Source organism: Xenopus tropicalis, chromosome 2 (genome assembly GCF_000004195.4).
Source record: "Xenopus tropicalis strain Nigerian chromosome 2, UCB_Xtro_10.0, whole genome shotgun sequence".
Classification (NCBI taxonomy): domain Eukaryota; kingdom Metazoa; phylum Chordata; class Amphibia; order Anura; family Pipidae; genus Xenopus; species Xenopus tropicalis.
In genome coordinates, this window is record NC_030678.2 from 55,896,899 (window position 1) to 55,920,385 (window position 23,487).

At 37.0% G+C, this 23,487-nt stretch overlaps 1 protein-coding gene across 1 annotated transcript in view; it reads left to right on the plus strand.

Moving 5' to 3' along the window:
• Positions 1-22,923, plus strand: part of efhc2 (EF-hand domain containing 2) — a 48,173-nt gene extending 25,250 nt beyond the window's left edge. The window contains 5 exon segments of the mRNA NM_001142661.1: positions 5,805-5,938; positions 15,031-15,228; positions 16,751-16,843; positions 20,055-20,154; positions 22,699-22,923. Coding sequence (NP_001136133.1) covers positions 5,805-5,938; positions 15,031-15,228; positions 16,751-16,843; positions 20,055-20,154; positions 22,699-22,794 — 621 coding nt within the window. The 3' untranslated portion in view covers positions 22,795-22,923.
• Positions 22,924-23,487: the final 564 nt, after the last annotated feature.

A 23,487-nucleotide genomic window follows, 5' to 3' on the forward strand; every position in this document is an offset into this window, starting at 1 on the left:
TGGACTGTTAATTAAGGATATTACACTATATCATAACATAAAACTATCGCATTGGTTGTCCCTACTACTTCTCCTGTTGAGAGACTAAACCAGTAAGACATAATGTCGAAAAAATAAGATAATGGGAGATATGTTTATTGTTACATGGTTCAGCATTGTTGGCTTACAAAATTGATATACTCAAGTGAGCAGCTTGCTAGACATTGCATCCTCAATGTACAGTAAATCTAGCCATCTGTCCTATACATCAGATTAATGTGAATATCTGAAAAAAATGCTGGTGTAAAGATTGGAAAATAATAAAATAGTAAAATGAAAAAATACCATTAGATATTGTTTTTCTTGAACAATCAGAATATCCAAGGCTATTGTGATACTAATATCTACAGTTAGTACTAGTGGTTGTATTTATAGTTTATGTATGTGAGTGTATAGATTGGTAGGTGTTGGTTAGGTGTGCTGGGTTTACTTGGATGGGTTGAACTTGATGGACACTGGTCTTTTTTCAACCCTATGTAACTATGTAACTATGTAACTATATGTTTTCAAAATTGCAGTGTGTTTCTAGGAATTCAAATTTCCTAGCTCCATTTTTTATTTTATTTTATAAAAGAGTGTTTCTGATACCATGCCAACTGTGCACTCATTATAGAAGAACTCCTACAAAGTTTTCCAGACTTTTTTTACTATAACAGTGTACAGGTATGTCACATACCCGTTATCCAGAATGCTCGGGACCTGGGATTTTCCAGAGTTGGGATCTTGCTGTAATTTGGATCTCCATACCTACTAAAAAATCCTTTAAACATTGAATAAACCCAATAGGATTGTTTATTGTGTATGGCCTCCAATAAGGATTAATTATCTTAGTTGGGATCAAGTAAAAGGTAAAGGGAATCATTTTGAAAATGTGAATTATTTAATAAAAATGGAGCCAATGGAAATGGCCTTCCAGATAACGGGTTTGTGGATAAAGGATCCCATACCTGTACTGTAATGTCATTAAGATTAGCCCAGCAATGCAGATCCTGGTTTAGAAACAAAATCACCCTTTTACTCTGCTTAATTTACTTCTTGCTTTTCTGTAAAGGCAAATCATTCAAGTTGGTCTTCTGATGTAGTATCAACTTTATTTTGGCCATATTGGTTTGTTTCTGTCTTATTTCACTTAATTTCTGTAGCTCTGGGATGCAAATTTTTATAAGCACACATTTCTCCTCTACTTTTGTTTCTGCTGTAATTATACACACAAGCGCAGGGAAAAATACTGTATATACAACTGTCTTTATGATGACTTATGAACCAATGGAACCAAGGATATTGAATGATTTGAAAGGTTTACTAAATAGTAAAAAAATGTACCTGTGCAACTATTTTACAGTTGTGTTTTGATTTATAATATATTATAATATCTGTATATTATAATATATTATAAATCAAAACACAACTGTAAAATAGTTGCACAGGTAAAGATGTAAGATTTAAGGAGGAAAACATTTCTAAATGAAAAACAACAAGAAGACTAAAATGTTCTGGGAAATGTGTAGAAGTGCAGTTTATATGAACAGATGGTTACTGTGCAAAATTGAACAAACAATTAGATTTTCAAAAGAGTAAACTCTAGTCAGTTCTGAATAAACCATTCAATGGTAAAAAAAATTCATTTCAGAAATTGCCCTCCCATTTCACCTTCTAATGAATCAAGTGGGACTGATATAATAGAAAAACAAGTTTTTTTTCTGTTATTTTTATTCTTATAGCTCCCCTGCAATCTCCAGACAGGCAATAAACAGTTCTGAATGAGTTCATCTTGTTCTATTTATGCCTTCTGTTTGTTGGGCAGATTATTATTATTATTATTATTATTATTATTATTATTATTATTATTATTATTATTATTATTATTATTATTATTATTATTATTATTATTATTATATACAAATACTGACTGATACAGGAGGTAAGGAGGGCCCTTCTCATTTTACAATTTATATGTTCTTTTACTATGTCTTCCAGCACTGTCAACAGTTGAGGATACAGGAATAAAGATGCCTGATACAAAATGTTCTGCTGTTTAAAGGAGTAGCCCATCTGTATATTATCATTTAGTATGATATAGACAGTGATATTCTGAGACTTGTTAGGGTCCAGTTTACCCTTGCAAATAGGCAGTGGTTTGAATGAGAGGTTGGAACAAGAATAAGAGAGGAAAGAAAGATAAGTAATAAAATGAAACAATAAGAATTAAATGGTAGCATAACAGAACAATAGTTTTTTTTTTGCTGCCAGGGTTAACCCTTTTTGAAAACTGGAATGAGGAAGAAGAGGGTGACTATAAACTATAAAAAATAAAGGCCAGCTGATATACTAAAAGTTAACTGCAAGGTGAACTACTCGGTTAAGCCAGTTTACCAAAAGGTTAACATCTTTGCCAGATTTGGCAGCCCACAGGCCAAAGTTCAGATCCCATGGGAGGTCTAATCATAGTTTTTAAATGTAATACATGGTTTAAAGCAGTCCAGAAGGATTTATCATTCTCCCTAACTGATATCTGAATCATGAGCTTAGATCAGGTATTGATCAGAGAGCAGATCCCTTAGACTCATAAGATGTAGGATTGCCATGTGGCTGGTATTGTGCTGGCCCTGCAAATAAAAATAATGCAGGATAACAGGGAGGATTATATTTTTCCAGAAAAGATAGCAGCCTTAATAGGCATGTTTGTATTCCTTGGTACAACCAATTAAAAATACTGTCATTTTATTTTTAATTGATACAGTAGCCAGAATAGATTTTCAACATATGCCTTATTTATTGAGTTCATGTTGCACAGGAAGTACCATGCCATACAGACCCTTGGACAATTCTTTTATTCTGAACAACAATTCCTACAGTGATATATATTTTTTAAAGCATAGAAACTTAAATTTGACATGAAATGTTTTATGTTAGGAGAAAAGTTGTTGCCATTTATATAAATATGCAATCCCCACACTTTTTCCTAAAGAAAGAATATAATTCGAAGCCACTTTCGTATATATATATATAACAACAAACGGATAGGCACTCACGAAAAAAGAGAGATCCATCGCCTGGGTTCAGTCCAAATATAGAGACATAGATATTCACAGAAAGTTGAACCGCTTCACACAGGACTTATAATCAGCAAAAAATATTTATTAAGGCAAATAACAAAGACTAAGGGGCTGATTTACTAAGACACGAATTCAAATCCGAATTGGAAAAATTCCGATTGGAAAACGAACACTTTGCGACTTTTTCGTATTTTTTGCGATTTTTTTCGGCGCCTTTACGACTTTTCGGAAATTGTCGCAACTTTTTCGTTACCAATACGATTTTCGCAAAAAAACGCGAGTTTTTCGTAGCCATTACGATTCGCTCGTATCTTGTTGCGACTTTTTCTTATTAAGCGCTCGTATATATATATATATATATATATATAAATGACGCAATTTAAATTGTCTCAAAGTTACGTGAATATATAATTGCGATTGAAAGCAGAGCCTGTGTCTCCCTTGCTATACTCTGACAATTAAATCAGTGTACCTGTAAAGAAACATGCAAGGCATTGTGGGAAATTGATTCTTGACACTCCTCACTGTCTGCACTTCTCAGCACTTCTAAATTTAACTGTAGCAGAAGTTATGGCACCACAGGGGTTGCGGCGTCGTGACATCAATGTGTAACGTGTGACATCATCACATCATGTCTGGCAAAAAAAATTGAAATAAACAGATGCCAGAGACCCCAAATCTACCTCTGGCCTTCTAACAAAACAGTGTCACATACAAATGATTAATTTTGGGTTTGTACGCTGTTCATATAAAACCAGACGCATGTATTAATCATTCCATTATACACACTCCCATATTGCTGAATTCGAGTCACTCCCCCTGAGACTGGCAGCTTTATGTTAAAGTTCGATTTTGCACTGCTTTAAAATCTTACTAGCACCACCTAGCAATTCGACTTTTGATGGCTGCTTTGCTAGACTATCCAGAAGGATTCTGTAATTTGCATTGTAGGATGCCAGCCAACTCGCACCATGTAGAAGGTCAGTCCTACTGGTTTGTTTTTCAGCTGCAGATTGTATATCTTTCCCTTTGAAGGGCCAAGCTGTGATTGTCCAAATGTCAAAATTGCCACATCCTACTGTTCTTGTGGGGAGTTAGCCTGGGACACACTACTGCAAATTTGTAACACAGGAACCAACGTATAGAGGGGCTATGGGTGCTGAAATAAAGCGTTAATGTTTAAATGTAACATCGAAAGCCCAAATTTAAATCAGGATCTATTTGTTAGGATCATTTTAAAGATGCTTTATGTCCCTCGTAAATGAGTAAAAAGCTGATATCCCTTTCCTAAACTCACATCTTTCTAGTAAGGGTCTTAAAACAGATTTAAAAGGGCAGGAGCTGAGTAAGTAAAGGTATGGGATCTGTTATGCAGAAACCCATTATCCAGAAAGCTTTATGTTATAGGAAGGCCATCTCTTATCGACAACGTTATAAGCAATTAAAAATTTTAAATCACATTTTTTTCTTTTTCTGAAAATACCAAGTACTTGATTCCAGCTAAAGATGTAATGAATACTTATTGGAAACAAAACAATCCTATTGGGTTTATTTAATGTTTAAATCCTTTTTTCAGTAGGGTCATCCAAATTTCATAAAAGATTCTTTATCCAGAAAACCCTAGGTCCCAAGCATACTGGATAAAAGGTCCCATATCTGTATTAATTTTGTGGTACAGGGAGTTGCTTTAGATATAAGTAGTTTTTAACCCAGTATAACAGTATAATCCTTCCCCAGTTGAAAATATACCAAATATTCACCACTGGGTGGTGAACTCGCCTTGAAAATGCATTTACATTCTTTTTCTCATTTGCTTTTTGTTCAGTTGAAACGAACTTGCGAAATGTCATCTAAATTGATTGTTAGTCATATGCTCTTCACTTTCAAACTAAGGTTTTATTAGGATTGTCATTAATTATGCAGTTTCATTGTAAGATGGCAAAATTTAGGAGGGGTATTCATGAATTTTTTGATGTATTTCAATCACCTGCCTACAACAAAATATAAGGGTGAAGTTTACATTGTTTGGGAGTAAATTCTCATTCTCTTTAAAGATGAACTCACTGAGTGGATTCTGTGAGTGTTGGTGGTCTTAATCAAGGGCATATTTATGATAGGGTTCACCACACTTCAAGTCCATATGTCCCTATTCACCCCTTTAACACCAGCCACATATTGAATCCACATCCTGCATGGCTAGTTAGCAATTAATTTAGATGCATTCTGCATGGCTACACATAAAATTAGTTCAGTCTGCAGCATGCATCTAAATAAATTTGCCATGCAGGATGCAGATTCAATATGTGGCCAGTATTAAAGGGCTGGGGTGGCAACCCTAATCGAAGGATGCACTTAGTTTTCTACCTAGCCACTCATATTCCACTGTCTCTAGGGTTAGTTCCGTTGGTCGAGTGGCTGGGAGGGGGGCAGAAGTTTTCACTTCTGAAGAAAGTAAATTTTGCCCCCTTCTACAGTGGTCACAACTGAACTTCCTGTTAAGAAATAGAAGTTGTATTCACTGTGAATACAGCCATTTTGATGAGGCCATTTTTTGGCCTCATTTGTTGGATGTTGCAGTTTTGATAAGGTCATTTCAATGATGTTAACAAGTGCCTAACATTCTGTGATTTTACGGAAAACCGACATTCTATCTATTATGACTGCTGAAAATCAAAGACACCATTGTGGCAATAACACTTCTCTTTCTAGTTTCCCATGTCTGACATCAGTGTGATAACAAGCAAGCTGAGGAGGATAGGAGAAACAAAATCCAGAGAAATAAAGCAGCACTTTGAGGCTAATGATCCAACAGGCACCAGCCATATGCCGTATGAAATTTTCAGGTGAGGAGATCCTTTTCATACTAATTTACAGAAGGTTCTCTGCTGCTAGCTCATTACTTCTTAGCAGTCATTTGTATTTTGAATAACTATTTTTAAAATATTACTTTTGTGTTAATGTGTGTTTTGAATGAGCCTATGCAACATCTTGTATCCTAAGATATAAATTGTTGGTAAAGCAAAAACAACAAAAGACCTAAATGCACGTCATGTATGCTATTCATATTTTTAATGGGATCCCATACCCATAACTTTTTATCTGGAATCCTACATTACAGAAAGGTAATTGTAGAAAAATGATACTTTTTGAAAATGTTTTCTTTTTTTCTGTAAAAATAAAACAGTAGCTTGTACTTGACGGTAACCAAGCTGCTTGATTTCATATTGGTGGTCCCCCCACTGCCGTCATGTCTTTTCTGAAGTGAGCTGGGGAGACGTTGCCTGGGTTGCCTAGTGCGCACAGCTGGCCAGGCCCACCATTGCTTTGATATGTCTATGAAGGTTCTCATTCATCCAGGTCATGATATACAGTATCTAGTAGAATTATGCCTAAAATAGCTGGACTTTCTAAATTTTCTTATAAACGTTTCACCACTCACTCATGCAAGTGGCTTCTATACTACTCTGGTAACAAACCAGTGCAACTTGATTATATTTAACTGTGGCCAAGCACACGTCATGGATTCTTTGGAAAAACTGAATTCGGGGCAAAGACTAAACTCTACAGAGTGGTATTTCCCATCATTGGCAGACAATGGGAGGGGGTTCATATATCTATCTATATATATATAGACCAAAAAAAACCACATCAATTCATTTTTTGGGTTTAGATCACCTGTGCTATAACACTTGAAAAAACTTATTTGTAGGTGTAACTATAGTTGTAGTTTGTTAAAGGCCGTGAAATAAGCTTGGACTAGGAATAATGTGAAATCCTACCATACACAAACTCTTAATTAAAGTGGAACTACACTAACAAAGCTTCATCTAATAAACATGGCAAATATTTTAAATATAATAAGTGACTGTTCAACATTGCCCATAAATAAACTTATCTTAACTTAGAAACAAATAAAACACTTCTCTTGTGTATTACTATTTTCTGCCTTGACTCTCTGAAGGCATCCCACTATACTGCCTTTTCATAAATTCATTCTCTTCTAAACATTTCCACTAGTCTCTTCCATCTCACTGTTCCATATTAGCTGCACCCACAGTGCCTGTAAGAGTTTTTTTTTGCACAATGACTAGCCAACTTACCTCCCAACAAACAAGTAGTGACACTGTTAAAACTAGTTTCTACCTACTGACCCATAATTTATTTACTTTTTTAAGGATAAAATGAGTCAATGTTTTAGAATAATCCCTATACATCTAAGTGATAACAACTGCTATTGACTTCCAGCATAATCAGCTGTCTATGAATTAGTTGGTTTTGAGTCAATATGAATAAAATAGGTTAATACCTGATTACAGGCACAAATATAAGACTTAAGCCATAGAACTAAAGGCTGAAGAAATTTCTTATGAGCTTATCTGTCCCATTTTGCTTTACAAAAAAAATAGCAAAACTGTAGGAAAATTTGCAAAATGTGAAAAATCTCGAAACACATTAAAATCAATGTTGTTTTTTTCGCAGTTACACTTTCCATGCAAAATACTTTGTTACACCAGGTTTACACACAGTTAATGCCAGGCAGCAACATATGAAAAATAAAAGCAGTTTCCTTCAAAAAACTAGCTTCTAGCGCAATAAGACATCAAACATAACACAGTGACAGCAGTGTTACAAACCTCAGACAAGGTAGGTGTGTGTGGTCAGGCACATAGACCTCTATGCATCGACTTCCCAGACCTCTCTCAATGTCTATTTCACTCAGAGAACCCAGAGAGACTGCCCAGCCTGAGCCTAAGGGCCTGATGACCTGAGGCTAATCAGACCCAGCTGGTCAGTCTGTAGCGCGTCACTCTGCTACAGGAGTCTATGGGCATTTTCTCACACCAAATTTTTTCAGCATTTCACAAAAATACCTACCAATGGATAATATGGAATTTTGCTGCGATTCCATAACTGCTGAAAATTTTGCTCAGCACTACTGAAGAAACAATTACATTTGGTTCTCATTAGGTGGGCCTGACACCACTACAACAAGTTTACCTACTAGAGGGTGGAATCAAAGTGGTGGAATATGTGCATCACTACAATGTCATCACTATAATGTCATCAAGAATAAATCATCTAAAATTCTTTTATATTTTAGTGGGTTCAGGAGACCATATATGAATTGTCTCAAAGTCTCACAAATTTGTTTGGCAGCATCTAGCATTTAAGAACCCATTTTTGGTCATCTGCCTCGTTTTCTTACCTGCTGAAAGGTCAATTTCTAAGACCACCCAGGATTTGTAATGGATACCTATTAATAGAATGTGGGTAACGTTTTATGTATTACACTCTAAACTCACATTTTGATAAATCTACCTCTAATTGTAGACATGTTACACCAAGAAGCATATTTATTATAGTGTGTAAAACAACATCACCAGTCATGTTGCCTACAGCAACCAAACAGATCTTTTCTTTTGTTTTCTTACTTGTAGGTGTTGGCATGGGCAACATCACTGCCAATGTTGGCTTACACACTATGATAAATATGCCCCAATATGCGTTAGGCTTGCGGTGAAGATCAGTTCCTCCAAGATGCCCCCAGTAGCTCCCTGTCTTCTTTTCATAAGTTACTTGACCAACAGTTTACAGTATATGTGTACAATAGAAAATTCATGATAAGCCTAATTAGTAATTTCTTCAGATTCACATGTAATGGCAGCATAGAGATCATTGCATTCTTAATCAGAATTCATCAATAATCAGCCCTGTAGCATCAGCTATTATGATAGATGTAACCTCATTTTTGTATTATTTTCAGAGATCACAGAGTTTTTTTAACAGGATGGTCTAATAGGATTGACAGAGGGAAAGTCTCTGTAAACAATTTTAAGGAAATGGATCACTATAGCTATAAGGCTAATGAACCCCTGAGGTTGTACAGTAAGTTCAGAATATAAAATACATTTCTAGACATAAGGGGTAATTATAAAAGACTCTGGACACTAATGCTAGAGCACTAAAGGAGAAGGAAAGACTAAGTAATTCATCAGTCTATGTAAATACAGCCATAAGCGCTCACAGAAAAGCTCCACTGAGTCCTCTATCAAAAGAAACACAGGATTTCTTGTCTCTTTTTTTTGTAAACATGCTCTTAGGGTATCTGACTTCCTATCTCAGAAAAATCCTTCATTCCTGGGCAGTTCTCTCCCCTCTCTTTCTTCCCCTTCCCATAAGAATTCACTCCCCCTCCCATCAGAATGGGAGATTTATTCTATCAACGGTTAGAGCTGCAGCAGGAAGCTACGGAGACCAAGCTAAAATGGCAGCTGCTATCTTAAACAAACAGAGGGAGCATCTAGGGCTCTTTACTCAGTATGGTAAAGCTTTCTACAGAATTAATATAGCGTTCTTGGTGGCACTAATGTGGCTAATCTATTGGTAGTAAAATGCCAAAATGACTTTCCTTCTCCTTTAAGCAGTGCCCAATGGCCTCCCTCAGTGCTCATTCAAAAATACATATGTTTGGAGTCTTGCACCCTGCACCTTGTGCCAGGTTTTACGTATGTACAGTGCTCCATTGCACCAATCGGCACTCCCTAACTTGTGCATCTGATCACGTACAAGTTAGGGCATGGTTACACCTGTATGCCACCCCAACCCTACTGAATAAATACAGAGCAACTGAACACATGCAGCATTGTATTTATGATGGAAGTGCAGGAAGGACCTGTACCCAAAAAACATGGCAGCTCACAGCTGTGTTTTGTATTTATTTTAGGCTAAAATTCTTATGTCCTTAAACTGTATGGTCACTAGTAAAATATATAAAATTAAACTTTTTTTGTCCTAAAATAAAGTGGTTATTTTGTAAAACATGAGTCATCACTCAGATGTTCCTTAACCTAAGATTTCAGACTGCAGGATGTACAATCAGCATATTAAATATTTAAGTGGAGTATTTTTTAGTGGAGTTCAGTCTGTATGAAAAATAAAATATATTTAATGGGCTATGCAAAAATACTAATGCTATATTAGCCACCTTTAACCCAAGCATAGAGCATCACTGCAATATACACAGAACAAGCCATTATACATAACTTACCATCTCTAAAGAGTATATGTTTTAAAAATGACCTACAAATATGTGTCTGGGTCATTTCTTCTCTTCTGGGTGGCAACAGAGTTCTTTTGAATAGCTCTCGCATTCTTCTTCAACAGACCATTGTATAGTTCATCTAAATACAGCTTGGCTCAGTTACAAAGGCACTTTCCCCTTTTAAGTGTCAAACGTTCTTTTTCTGTCCCTCCCTGGAATCCTCAGTCTCACACTGTGCATTGCTCAAGTAACATCATAATGATGTGAAACTAAACATAGTGATGAAGTCATTTTTATTAATTTATTGACAGTAAGAAATGAGTAAATGGCACAAGGTGCATTTATACATCTCTTACAGTTGTCTTTGCTACATGCGCATTTATTTGTTACAACCCAAAGAAATAAGGACAGTAAATCACTGCTTGTTATATTTTGGACCCAACATTTTATTTAAAAAAATGAGGCTTGGTGACACATAAAAAAAAAATCAAAAATCAAAAAGCACATGACAGTGCTCCACTCTGTTCTTTGTACTGGATTTCTAATCTTGAGCGAGGCCCAGTCCCAGTTAGCATTTTCTTCCACTTATGTGAGTACCATTGGTAAGTAAGTTTGATGTGAAAGACCAAAGTACTTCAGGGGTTGAGTTATCAATGCATATTTTAAAACTGACTCAGGGCAAAAAGAAATACAGTGTTCAAAGGGCAAAAAAAGCCCACAGTGGGCCACAGAGGATCATTTTTTTGCACTCTGCATGCTGTGTTTGGGTGTGCATAGTCCTCTGCACTCCAAAGGCACCCTTTGCTAATACAGCTCTGGCTAATGTAGTGTAATAGTGAGGGATTGGTTTTTATACACCTTCAAGGGGGAACCCCTCTAGCTGATAATTGTACATAATGGGACTATGCAATCATCTTCACATTTTCCACTATATCCAATAGCAGTTCAGACAGGCCTGAAACAACAATGACCAATATCATTCATATTTAGTTGCAACAGGATAAATATTTTAACCTAGTTCTTTGTGACTAGGATTTGCTCCAATTTTGTTTAAATCTGACCCTTCATGTGCTTTGGGCCCTTAGAAGCAGTGAATAATATGTTGAGAGTGACCCAACCTACCGAGCCCAACATTTGCTGGAGGTAACAACTGGCAAATTCGCTAAAGAAAGCACATAGGGAAAAACAATAACAGATTTGGATTCAATTCTAGTCCTTGAAAACTGTAGAAATCATGTAGCATTTACTGGCTTGTTGTTTGAAAGCAAAAATATATATACAGTTTGTTTAAACATATACAGTTTGTTTATATGTGTTACAATTCCTGTAGCAAACTTTCAATCAGTTACCATGGTACGCCAGTGTTCTCTGCTATACATTTACAGAGATATTGTTACACAGTATGATCATTTTTGGACATTTCTCATTTAATGAAGTTTGTTGCAAACATTTATTTTGCATAAGTTACATTGGAATACGAGATAGATTGCAATACTATTTACTACATTATTAGATTTTATCTATAGCACCGACATGTTCTGTACTGCTTTACGGAAATGATACATCATTCACATCAGTCTCTGCCCCAATGGATATTACAGGTTAAGTGCTCTGTCACAGTGCTGTCCAACTGGCGGCCCGCGACCTCCCTCTGTGTGGCCCCCCACCTGTCTGGCTGCTTTAATGGCTTACCATTGTGTAACATTTAAATGATATCAGTACTGAGATTATCTGGCCCCCTGCATAGTTCCCACCTCAGATTCAGGCTGTAATTCCCCTGTATTGTTTAAATATGTAATCCCCTGTGTTGTTCACACCTTTTAATGCCTACATTGTTCACCCACTGCATTGTTCACACAATGGCTCAGACTGTAAACCCCACATAGTTCACCTATTCACCTGTAACATATAATAAGGTAGTACTGCAATTAATATGTTTTTTAATATATAGTTATTGTGCAGACTGTAGGAGCAGTTGCAACATTGTGTCACTGTATGCTGCCTGTGTGTGCCATACTCTGCCTGCCCTATACTGCCTGTGTGTGCCATACTCTGCCTGCCCTATACTGCCTGTGTGTGCCATACACAGGCAGCATAGGGCAGGCAGAGTATGAAACATACAGGCAGGGTAGGCCAGGCAGAGTATGGCACACACAGGCAGGGTAGGGCAGGCAGAGTATGGCACACACAGGCAGCATAGGGCAGACATTGTATGGCACACATAGGCAGGGTAGGGCAGACAGAGTATGGCACACACAGGCAGCATAATGCAGGCAGAGTATGGCACACACAGGCAGGGTATGGAAAGCACAGTATGGCACACACAGGCAGCATATGGCAGGCAGAATATTGCACACACAGGCAGCATAGGGCAGGCAGAGTATAGCACACACAGGCAGCATAGGGCAGGCAGAGTATGGCACACACAGACAGCATAGAGCAGGCAGAGTATGGCACACACAGGCAGCATAGGGCAGGCAGAGTGTGGCACACACAGACAGCATAGGGCAGGCAGAGTATGGCACACACAGGCATGGTAGCGAAGGCAGAATATGGCAGGTTTTTGCTGTACTACCACCATTAATATGGGTATGGTCATGTGATAACATGGGCGTGGTTTCAAGTGGGTGTGGTTTTAAAAAAGGGGAGTGATCAAAACTGTTTTTCATTATTGGCCCTCCACCATGTAGGCCGGAAAAATTCTGGCCCTCGCTACCTCTGCTCTATCACATATGCACTATGTTCAATTTTATCAGGAGCCAATTAACCTATCTGTATGTATCTGTATTTTGGGAAATATGGGAGGAAATCAGAGTACATAGAGGGAACCCTCACAAGGATGGGTGAAAATATAATCTCGTTGCAGACAATGGCCTGTCTTAAATTGAACCTAAGACCCCAGAGGTGCATAGAAGAATTCCTAACTTCTGTATCTTCATGTTTCCAAAGACAATTATTTACTACTGAGACCTACACTAATATATCAATAATATATCAATAATTATGGCAGAGATACAAAGGGATCCAGGTGCATCTCAGTCACACCCTGCTCTGCCCAGACCCTGCCCCCCTTGCTGTGCTCCCTGCTTCAGACAGATATCGATGAACTCCGGCTCTCTTCATTTCAATGAAGTGGGTAGGTTTCAGCTGCAAATTACTGACAGGGGTGACAGACCTGCTATTGCAGGTGACAAGGTAAGAAGTGCTTAAACCAGGATGGCTTTCGAAAAATATGGGCGAGTTAACATGTCTGTTATGGATATCTGTGTTTTTTTTCTACAAAATCAGAATCCCTGACATTCCTTCATATGATTTAAGTAATGTTATTTCAAGTGTGTTCGTGAAAAAAAAACATTCAAAGTATTCAATACATCAATCACTGATTAATTGAACAACCGTGTTTTGGCCCTAAAACCATGAATCTTTCTTAACTTTCAACTAGACAAAGATCCAGTTTGTTCTTGTCATGAAGGTTGCTGCTGGGTCAGTAAATCACTGGTTTTTGCAGTAAATCCCTGGAGTGCTTTTCTTCTTTTCTACTTGAATATTTACTGTGTCTGTTCTGTGTGTCCATGCACTTCATCAGTAATATTTTTTATCCTTTGCTCATATTGAGCGCCTATCCAGGAAAAACAGTTGCTTTCACTGAGTGATATTGTGCTCTGACTAGAAATGCAGGAAAAGAGTGTTAAGAATCGTCACAGATTCACAAAGACTTACATATGATTTGTATTTGACCTTTCCCCAGGTGGTAACATCTGTTTTACCATAAGTGATGTTGCAATGCAACCTTGCTACAGTCAGTTCATCTCTGTTCTTATGGTCTCATGCGATGCAAAGCTTGGCAGTGGTGTCTAGCAGTTTAGCTACCACTTCTCTACTTCATTGAAAAAGCAAGGAAATCTGGAAAAGTACATTTCAAAATGATAGATTTATGTTTAATAGCATATCCTAAATGGGGCCAAAAGCTATTTAGATGTGCTAACTATGTACACTATATTAATCCCTTATAGCATTTTTTTAAATTGAAGGGCTTTTAATTTGATTATGTTTCATATTTTTAGTCATGATTTCATATAATAACCCAAAAATGGTAAAAACAATTGTACCCATGCATCTGATTTGCTGAAGAGAAGAAAAGTTATATTTCTGGTCTATACTTGCTGCATTTATAAAACTACAGTAACTAAGGAACAGGACAGTGAGGGTCCTACTCAGAAAAACTACAATCTAGGTAAATGACTATATACAGAAAAACTACAATCTAGATAAATGTCTATATACAGAAAAACTGCAATCTAGGCAAATGGCTATATACAGAAAAACTACAATCTAGGCAAATGGCTATATACAGAAAAACTGCAATCTAGGTAAATGACTATATACAGAAAAACTACAATCTAGTTAAATGACTATATGCAGAAAAACTACAATCTAGGCAAATGGCTATATACAGAAAAACTACAATCTAGGCAAATGGCTATATACAGAAAAACTACAATCTAGGCAAATGGCTATATACAGAAAAACTACAATCTAGGCAAATGGCTATATACAGAAAAACTACAATCTAGGCAAATGGCTATATACAGAAAAACTACAATCTAGGTAAATGACTATATACAGAAAAACTACAATCTAGATATACGGCTATATACAGAAAAACTACAATCTAGGCAAATGGCTATATACAGAAAAACTGCAATCTAGGCAAATGGCTATATACAGAAAAACTACAATCTAGGTAAGTTGGTATATATCAGTGCAAGGTAGGCCTATACATAAAGGAGATTTGGGGAGAGTATGAAGAACGAGGTTTTGATGTAAATGAATTATTGTCTCAGTGGTGTGTTTAGCTCTAACATCAATTTCCCTTTGTACCCCATGTTTTAGAAACCTGCTGGTGGACATTTATGAGAATCAACTGACTGAACATGAAATCATGACCACAGGGCGATACTATAGTATAAGAGACAAACCAGAAATTGATCTTGGATCCCTTACTGCTATTGCCCAAGAGCAACTCAAGAAAAAGTCATTTGAGAACTTTAGCAAACTCAGTGATGTGTTTGTCTACAATGACCAAGAAAAGTAAGTGAGGTTTATTGTGTGACATAGCTTGTGTTAAACAGCATTTAATAATTAGAAAATCCAGTAAGAGACCATGAACATTTGGCTAACTTCCCATTGCATTAAATCCCAGATGTTACCCAAACTCAAAATAACGGACTCCAGTTATACTATGTGAGATCAATGTAAGAAAAAAATGCCTTGTAAAGATGAAGACATGTAGTGTAAAGCCTTCTGAAATCAGAATGCATTGACATGTTCCCTGCTACACACATAAGGGCTCATTTACCTCCCTGTGGTCAGTTGCACATAAAACTAATTTCATTAATGGTATGCTCCTAGCACTTTCATATAGTTACACTTGGAGCCTCTCAGTCCTTCCTGTCTTCCATCATGAATCAAGTGCTGTTGCACCTAGTAACGCAGGGGAACCCTGAAGTGACTGGCACCTCCCGATGCCTACAGGGTTCCCATAATGCCTAGCTTCAATAGTTGCAGCACACTAGCAAAGATGTTAATTGCCCAGTGAACACCATAAATGATACAAGACGGACTTCCACACAAATGTGATTTGCAGTGACGTACACACAGAATTTTGCACAATGCCCCCTTGCGACCGTAATGACACTGTAATTCTGGGAAAAAAACTCTCAAAAAAATGCTCACTGCACTTGTGGATGTATATCTGCCCTATAGCATTGCACTCAAACCAAAAATAAGAGGCTCACACTAACCCAAGGAATCATGGGCAGAGACATGCAAATCACTTCCTTATGTCCCTGTGGCCAACTGTGCATTCACTCAGCCTGATAATTCAGAGCCATAGATTCAAACTTGCAGAAACTAAGAAACAATAACTCATGCAGGGGTCCAGGGCTCAGATTTTATATTGGCGCTATGGGGCTCTGGAGGTAGGGGGAGCAGTTACATAGGTGCATTGGTTTGTAGTTTTGTCATATTATGAATCCAGCCATTGGAGTTTGCCAACTGACACTGACTATTTCTGGAGAAACAGAAAGTGCTCAGTCTACATGACAATGGAATAAACCATAATCAAAATACAAATGTTTTTGTCGAGTCTTGTCTGAACATCAGAAATGATGATTCGGAACATAGTCATTCCTATGCTCACAGGCACTTTGTTGTCTTTTTGAGGGTCAGTATTGCACAGGCGACAAAAATGCCCTGTGTACCATTCAGGTTAGTTAGCAATTATTTGTCATTAAAATCAAAATATTAAAAACAAAAAAATATATTTAAGAGTATGAGAAATATTTTGATGAAGGGTCTCTTTTTTGGTCATTTCAAAAGCAGCAGCCAAACAACAGAAAGTTGACCTTTCATGCTATCATGCTATTAAGTGCTTTCTATTGTTGAGAATTCCATTCTTATTTTCTTCATCTATATTAGCATTCTTCTATGATCAATTTTAATCCATTGCCACCTGCTAATTGCAACGCTCAGTGCCACATCTCCCACTTTACTGACTCATTTTTTCCCCCTATATATAACATTCCATAAATGATTTCCTTATTTCTTGCAGAAATGGATGGCTTTCTTTTCAGAAAACTTTAACAATTTGCAAAGCATTTAAGATTCCTTTAGCAGATGATTTTCTTCGAGTTCTGCTGGAAAAGTAAGTGTTAAACCTGTCCAGCTGAACTGAGTCTGAACCTTCATGTCATGTGACTTTAAAGGTAATGGCAGGCAGGACTTTTTGTCGCCTGTGATAAATCTTTGTATCCGCTGGTGACAAATCATCCCTTCTCACCACTAACATGCAAATCTCTGGTGATATGTGGTGCAAAGTTGCCCAAAGTTTCCTTGCAAGGAAATGTCGGGCTACCTTGGAAAGCTGAAGCGCTGCATATGTTTCCCTAACAGAGATTTGCATTTTAGCTGTTAGGAAGGAAACAAGGGGTGCTTTGTTGGCCTCAGTAGCAAATATTTATCAGGGGCAACAAAATGTCCCTAAATCTCTAAATAATAGAATTTGACAATATCTTGTGCCTATTTTTTTCAGATTTGAACAATGCAAATTAATGTTCATATTTGGTTTAATATTCAGCTTAATCTTTTGTGGATTATTCAGTATTTGGCTGATCCAAAAATTATGGTTTCAGTGTTTTACACAATATATCATAGAAAGTGGCCAAGCTATTTAAGTAACTTACCCCATACACACTATCTACAAACACTTAAATCAGCAACTAAAGGTCTTTTCACATACTTAGAATCCACTGAATCATTTTTACTGTTGCTTTAATGTTACCAGGATGTTAAAAAGTCCCAGGGATTACTCTTAAAGGGGGGTCTTTACCCCCAAAAAAGTTTTTGCATAATGAAAGAAAATGTCATTCTAGGCAACTTTCCAATCTAAATTAAGATTAATTATTCAGTGGTTTTTAAGTTATGTGGGAATGTAATTGCTATTGCTGTAAATCTGTATTTACCGTATGTATTCCATGTTCTCTGCACTGCTGGTTCTGATGTATCAGTTCTCCTTCAGGTCTGTTCATTAGACATGGCTTCATTTGCCATAGCCAGTAATACATAGAATATAAACATTTTAATAAATTTATATTGGAAATTTGCTTAGCATTAGTTTTTTCATTATGCGCAAATAAGTTTTGGGTGGCGATCCAATTCTAGATTAAAATTAACCTCTTGACCTCTTTTTTGGGGAGAGCTAGATGATGTTTCAAGTGGGTTTGTGAATGGTTGATAAAAATGTCAATGGCACATGAGCAAACATCAGCAACAAAATCATTAATTATTATTAAGGGAATAATACTCATGCTTCCAGGTGCTGTATAGACCAGAGATTTACCCTGTCTTCTCTTGTGCTGTATACTTTTTATATCTGTGTACAGAATTTATTTCAGAAATATACTTTACATAATAGCACAGAATAGGCTATTTAAATCATTGTCATCATAATAATGCAATGTTTGCAGCAGACGCAAAACCTGTGATCAGATTTCTCCCCTGAAAAGAATACACATAAAACTGTTTATTTATAGCACAAACATTTTGGTTTGTAATATAAGGCTGAACTGTCAAGCTATGCCTTGTATGATGCCGGTATGATATTTTATATCTATGGCCTGAGAGATGATCTACTGGCCTCAAACTCACTCATGGTAATTCAGGTTTAAATATAAGGCTTCCTTTGTCTAACAGCGGGTGCTAATAATAACCCATTATAGAAACAGTAAATGGTTTTATAGGTGTCTAGCTGAAACATTAAAGGCAAAGTGTTATAAAACTGCCACTAAACTGCAGTTGAACTGTTTCACAAATAGCCTTTATTATTTATTTCTTCATTGTTTTATATTGTTATTGATTTTATATTTTATCATTTATATATTCCTCAACCTAACATCTTTTTGGCTGCAACCTACACACCTGTGCTGTGAGTCACTGACAGATTTTACCTGCTCTTATTGGCTGCTTCCAGTATGAGTCAGCACTCATGCACAACTGACAAACAGCATTGTTGGGTTGTTTATAGTAGTAAAAAATGCAAGGTTACAGAAAAACACTAATAAACCATTAATATCCTATAAACAAAAAAACAATAATCAAAGCTATGTAAAAAAGAATGAATAAAAGGGGTGGTCCACATTCTGGTTCAATTTTATCTTTTTATTTAGACCCCCTCCCCTATTCATATTCCTTTCTCTCTTTAAAACCACTGCCTGGTTGCTGAGTTAAATTGGACCCTATCAACTAGATAGCTGCCTTTCTTTCAAACTTAAGAGCCGCTGAACAAAAAGCTAAATAATTCAAAAACTGCAAATAATAAAAAATGAAGACCAATTGCAAACTACCTCTAAATAGCACTCGCTACATCATACTAATAGTTAATTTAAAGCTGGACAACCCCTTTAAAGGAGAACTAACGCCTAACTAAAGAAGTAGGGCAGAAATGTTGTACATTATGTTTTGGGCTTCTGTACCAGCAAAGGCAACCCTGGACCATTAGCAGTGAAGATCTGTGCCCCAAAAGATGCCCCCAGTAGCTCCCCATCTTCTATTTTGCTGATTCACTGCACATGCTTTGTGCTGCTGTCAGTTACTGAACTTAGGGGCACAATATACTGTATATATGTCACAATATAAGGCTGATTAGTAAAAAAATACAGATAATTAGATAGCAGCTCAGAAACCAGTGCAATTAGCATCAGAATGTAATATTCATCCCTGTAGCATCAGCTTATATGAAAGGCCAACCTCATTTTCTGCGTAATAATTTGTGAGGACCCCTAAGCTTAGCTTCTCAACAGCTGTCAGAATGCACTGAGCATGTGAGTGTCACTGACACTCTCCAAAATGGGGAGCTCCTGTGACGAGTCTGAAGTCCTGGATCATTACTGCTATTGTGGTGCTGAAACTTTAGACTGATTCAGTAAATTCAGTATTTAAAATATGTCATTTTTAGCCATATTCATTTTTAGGGTTTCATTCTCCTTTAAGTACACACTACAGTTTGGGTGCATGTGTATATCAAAAGCAGTTCCCCTTTAACTTTAGTCTAGCAGAAAAGCATGAAAGACATCCAGCAATGTAGCAAATTACCAGCTGAACAACTGTAACTAAATTATGTAGCAAGCACCAGCTACACAGGTTCCACACATGGTTTTCATTTGCAATACTTTTTTTGTTTGGGTCCAAAATCAGATAAATTAAATTAGGAAACTGTAGACTTGGTTCTGTCTGATATTCAGTGGTGGGATGTTGGCTCTGAACCGAAGCCTTTTTAGCAAAATATTTAAAAATTGATACAAACTCTATAAACCTAGGATCTGCCCTGACTGTTTGTTCCCTTTATTTGTTTTCTAAAGACACACGGAAAATGGTGATCAAGTTAATTACATCAGTTTGGTGACCGGCCTCAACTGGAGAGAGAATCCAACTGCTGCACAAAAGACAGCACCAGTTAAGGTAAAACGAGTGAATGTTGCCGTCCTGAGACGCCCAATGTAGAGAAGCATTATTTGCTAAGAAAGATTGTATGGTATTCCGACTTATGTAATTCTCCTAGCAACAAAATCTCCAAACAAATGCCTGATATTTGGTGCTAAACCATGGAGAGAGAATGTGAGAACGACATGTGCCAATCACAAATCAAGCAATGTCCTTTTTTTTTTTTAACTGTGCAGAATTTAACCTATGACTTCATGATATTTCCATATCCATTACGTTTCCCTTTGTATTTGGTTTTCATTTTCTTTTCGACTCAGTTATATAAAATTGCATTTTAATAAGCACAGGCAGCACAGACAGTCTTAGTGAGATTTTTGTCTTAAGTCAAAAGATTTTTTTTTGTCCTACTTATGCCCCTCATAGTCCCTTATCATATCAGAAGTTACATAGGCTACAGCTAAAGCTCCACTAATTTGTGCCTATGGCTGCTTTCTTTTGTGATGATTGCAGGTCACTAATAAGAGTATGTTTGTTTAGTTTTATACTGGGCATGTGTCATTATGTATATTGTATATTCCAAACATACGTCTGCATACATGTTGTGAGTGGGATCAGACGGACAGATTGCAGCCTTAAGTTATCCATGTTGCAGAATAAGAAGCTCTTCTAAAAATATTTTTTGAATAGAAAATACACAAATGGAAACTGTGGGGCATATTTATGAAAGAGTAAAAATAGAATTAAGCAGAGATAACCAAAGTTCACTAGAGGGGAACTCCCCAGCGCTCTGCTGTATAGGATGTGTGGCATGGAAAAATCTAGATAGGAAGTTTTTGCTCGGTCCACACTGGCCTTTTGTAGAGTTTATACAATGTCTCAGCCTAATTGGTCACTACTTCACTCTGTGCCCTCTATTCCTGATATCTGGGAACTTTAGCAGCACTCACCTCTGTTTAAAGCAGATGTCCTGTTTTGTATTATGGCAGGGACTCTAGAGAGCCTTGGAGGTTATCTTTTTCCTGCAAAACTGCACAAAAATTTGCAAAAGGTGAAAAATTCATGACATTTTTTATGAATTTTTTTGGCAGTTTTGTGAAAAACGTTGAAATGGCAAAATGCAGAATTTTGCAGCGAATCCATACTATGTAGAAAAATTCTCGCATCACTACCTAGGATCTGTCCCTGAAAATAAAGCACAATTAAATTCCCTTTATTTGAAGGACTCCTTAATGCTAAGGGTTTTCTGTGCTGGAGATTAACTGCAAATACCCCATGGTATGCATTTTTTGTCTCAAAATCTGCCACATATGCACTGTGACCAGAGAATTCCATTCCTTTCATTGCTAAGAGACACAGGGTGGCATCAGTTGGTATTCACGCTTCAGGAATTAGGTAATACATGATTAAGCCACACTTTCTGCTTTCCCTTTAAAGTACCATGGATTTGTTTAATTTGTTTGTCTTCTATGCTTTATCAGCGATGGATATAGCAGTACTACATTATAACTGTAACATTTATAAAACACACTTTTTTTTATGAATATGGTGAAGCCCTATGAATCCCTGAAATAAGTTTATTTGATCAGAAACAATGAGAAAACACTTTTATATGCTATTAATAGTACTGTGGTCCACCCTCCACAACCTGTCTATCACAGCCTTGCTCCACCCATTACAGCCTGCCTCTCTCAGTTTTGCTCCATTCATTGCAGCCTGTCTATCACAGCCTTGCTCCACCCATTACAGCCTGCCTATCTCAGCTTTGCTCCACTCATTGCAGCCTGTCTATCACAGCCTTGCTCCTCCCATTACATCCTGCCTATCTCAGCTTTGCTCCACCCATTGCAGCCTCTCTATCACAGCTGAGCTCCATCCTCAGTCCAACATGTGCCTTTCACAACAAAAATGAAAAGCTGTGCTTGGAGCAATATTAGAAAACAATATCAGCTTGACCTTGTGATTCAAAATAGGTCTAGACTGGGATTTAAAATAGTCTCTGGCACACAGAGGTCCAACAGCCCCTCACCAGCCTAATAACTAATGACTGTTTATGGCATCTTACAGCAGCCCGTCAGAATCACAGATTGCCAGCCTGGGACCGATGCTAGACAACTGGCATCACATTCAAATATTTTATAAATGTTTAGGTATAAAAGAAACCAACTTAACTGTTGTGAATCGACCCAGTGGCATAACTAGATGCTATTGGGAAGATGGTAAGTTATTTATTTAAACTCTGTATTTGTCAGAATCCTCAGTAGGCCTTCTATACTGCTGGGCCCCCAGCAGCTGCAAGGTCTGCTGTCTGCATTGTTTAACCTTTGTGATACAGCTGCTTTAAGAAACTCTTGTTTACTTGCTCAGCACACAGGGAGGTAGGGGAAACTGCCTAGAATGAAAGGAAGACAACAGAAGTCTCCTATTATTTCTCTTGGTTCACATAGCTGTTTGGAAATACTTGACTGTGTTTTGCTAGAACCAGTCAAAATGAATAGATTTGCTCATAAGGCGATTCCCTGCATATATACATTTGGCTTTCAATTATTGCTTTCTAATTTTCAGTATGATCCTGACTGGAGTGGACAAGCCACAGCTAACGCAGTAAACAATGTCAACGTTCTGCTTCTTCTGGACGATTTGTTCGGAATAGAAAAATGATTCAAATGAAACTTGAAAGGCTCATCCTCTGAAAAACATTGGTAATAATTTCCACGGAGCGTGACACCAAACAACTAAAAACAAACATTGCCTGGCATTCAGAATGAAGAATAAATTTCATTAGAAGCAGATTGTTTTGTATTTGTCATTTTAACTACATGAAATTTGCAAAATGAAATTAGTCATAAATTTGGCTAAATTAATGTTATAGATGGACAGAATTTAAATTCATGACAATTTCTACACTGGTTCATGAGTCTAAAATATATATAGGTATGAAATTTCCTTTGTATTTCAGTAATTTAATGTATTGCATTGTATATTACTGTTAAGGGGGGGCACATTTATCAACAGCCTGATTTTCGTGGTTTTAGAGTATTTTGAAACCACAAATAAACCCATTTCCACTAAAACCACCAATGTCTAGTCATTTACTCAATGATCCCAATCAAAAAAGCATAAATGAATAAAATGCGAGACATAAACGAAAGGAACACAAAAAACACAATTTTTGAGGGTTTATAAGTTTTTCCACGAATCTTCAGCTTACAAACGAAAAACCTCCCAAAAGCCTCTAACACTATGAATGAAATCAAGTTTGTTACAATTTGCCAAGGGCAGTTCCCAGTGACTTCCCTCTGACCTCGACAGCTTTAAAGTGGCGAAGTTATGCAGTTTTTACGTTTAATAAAT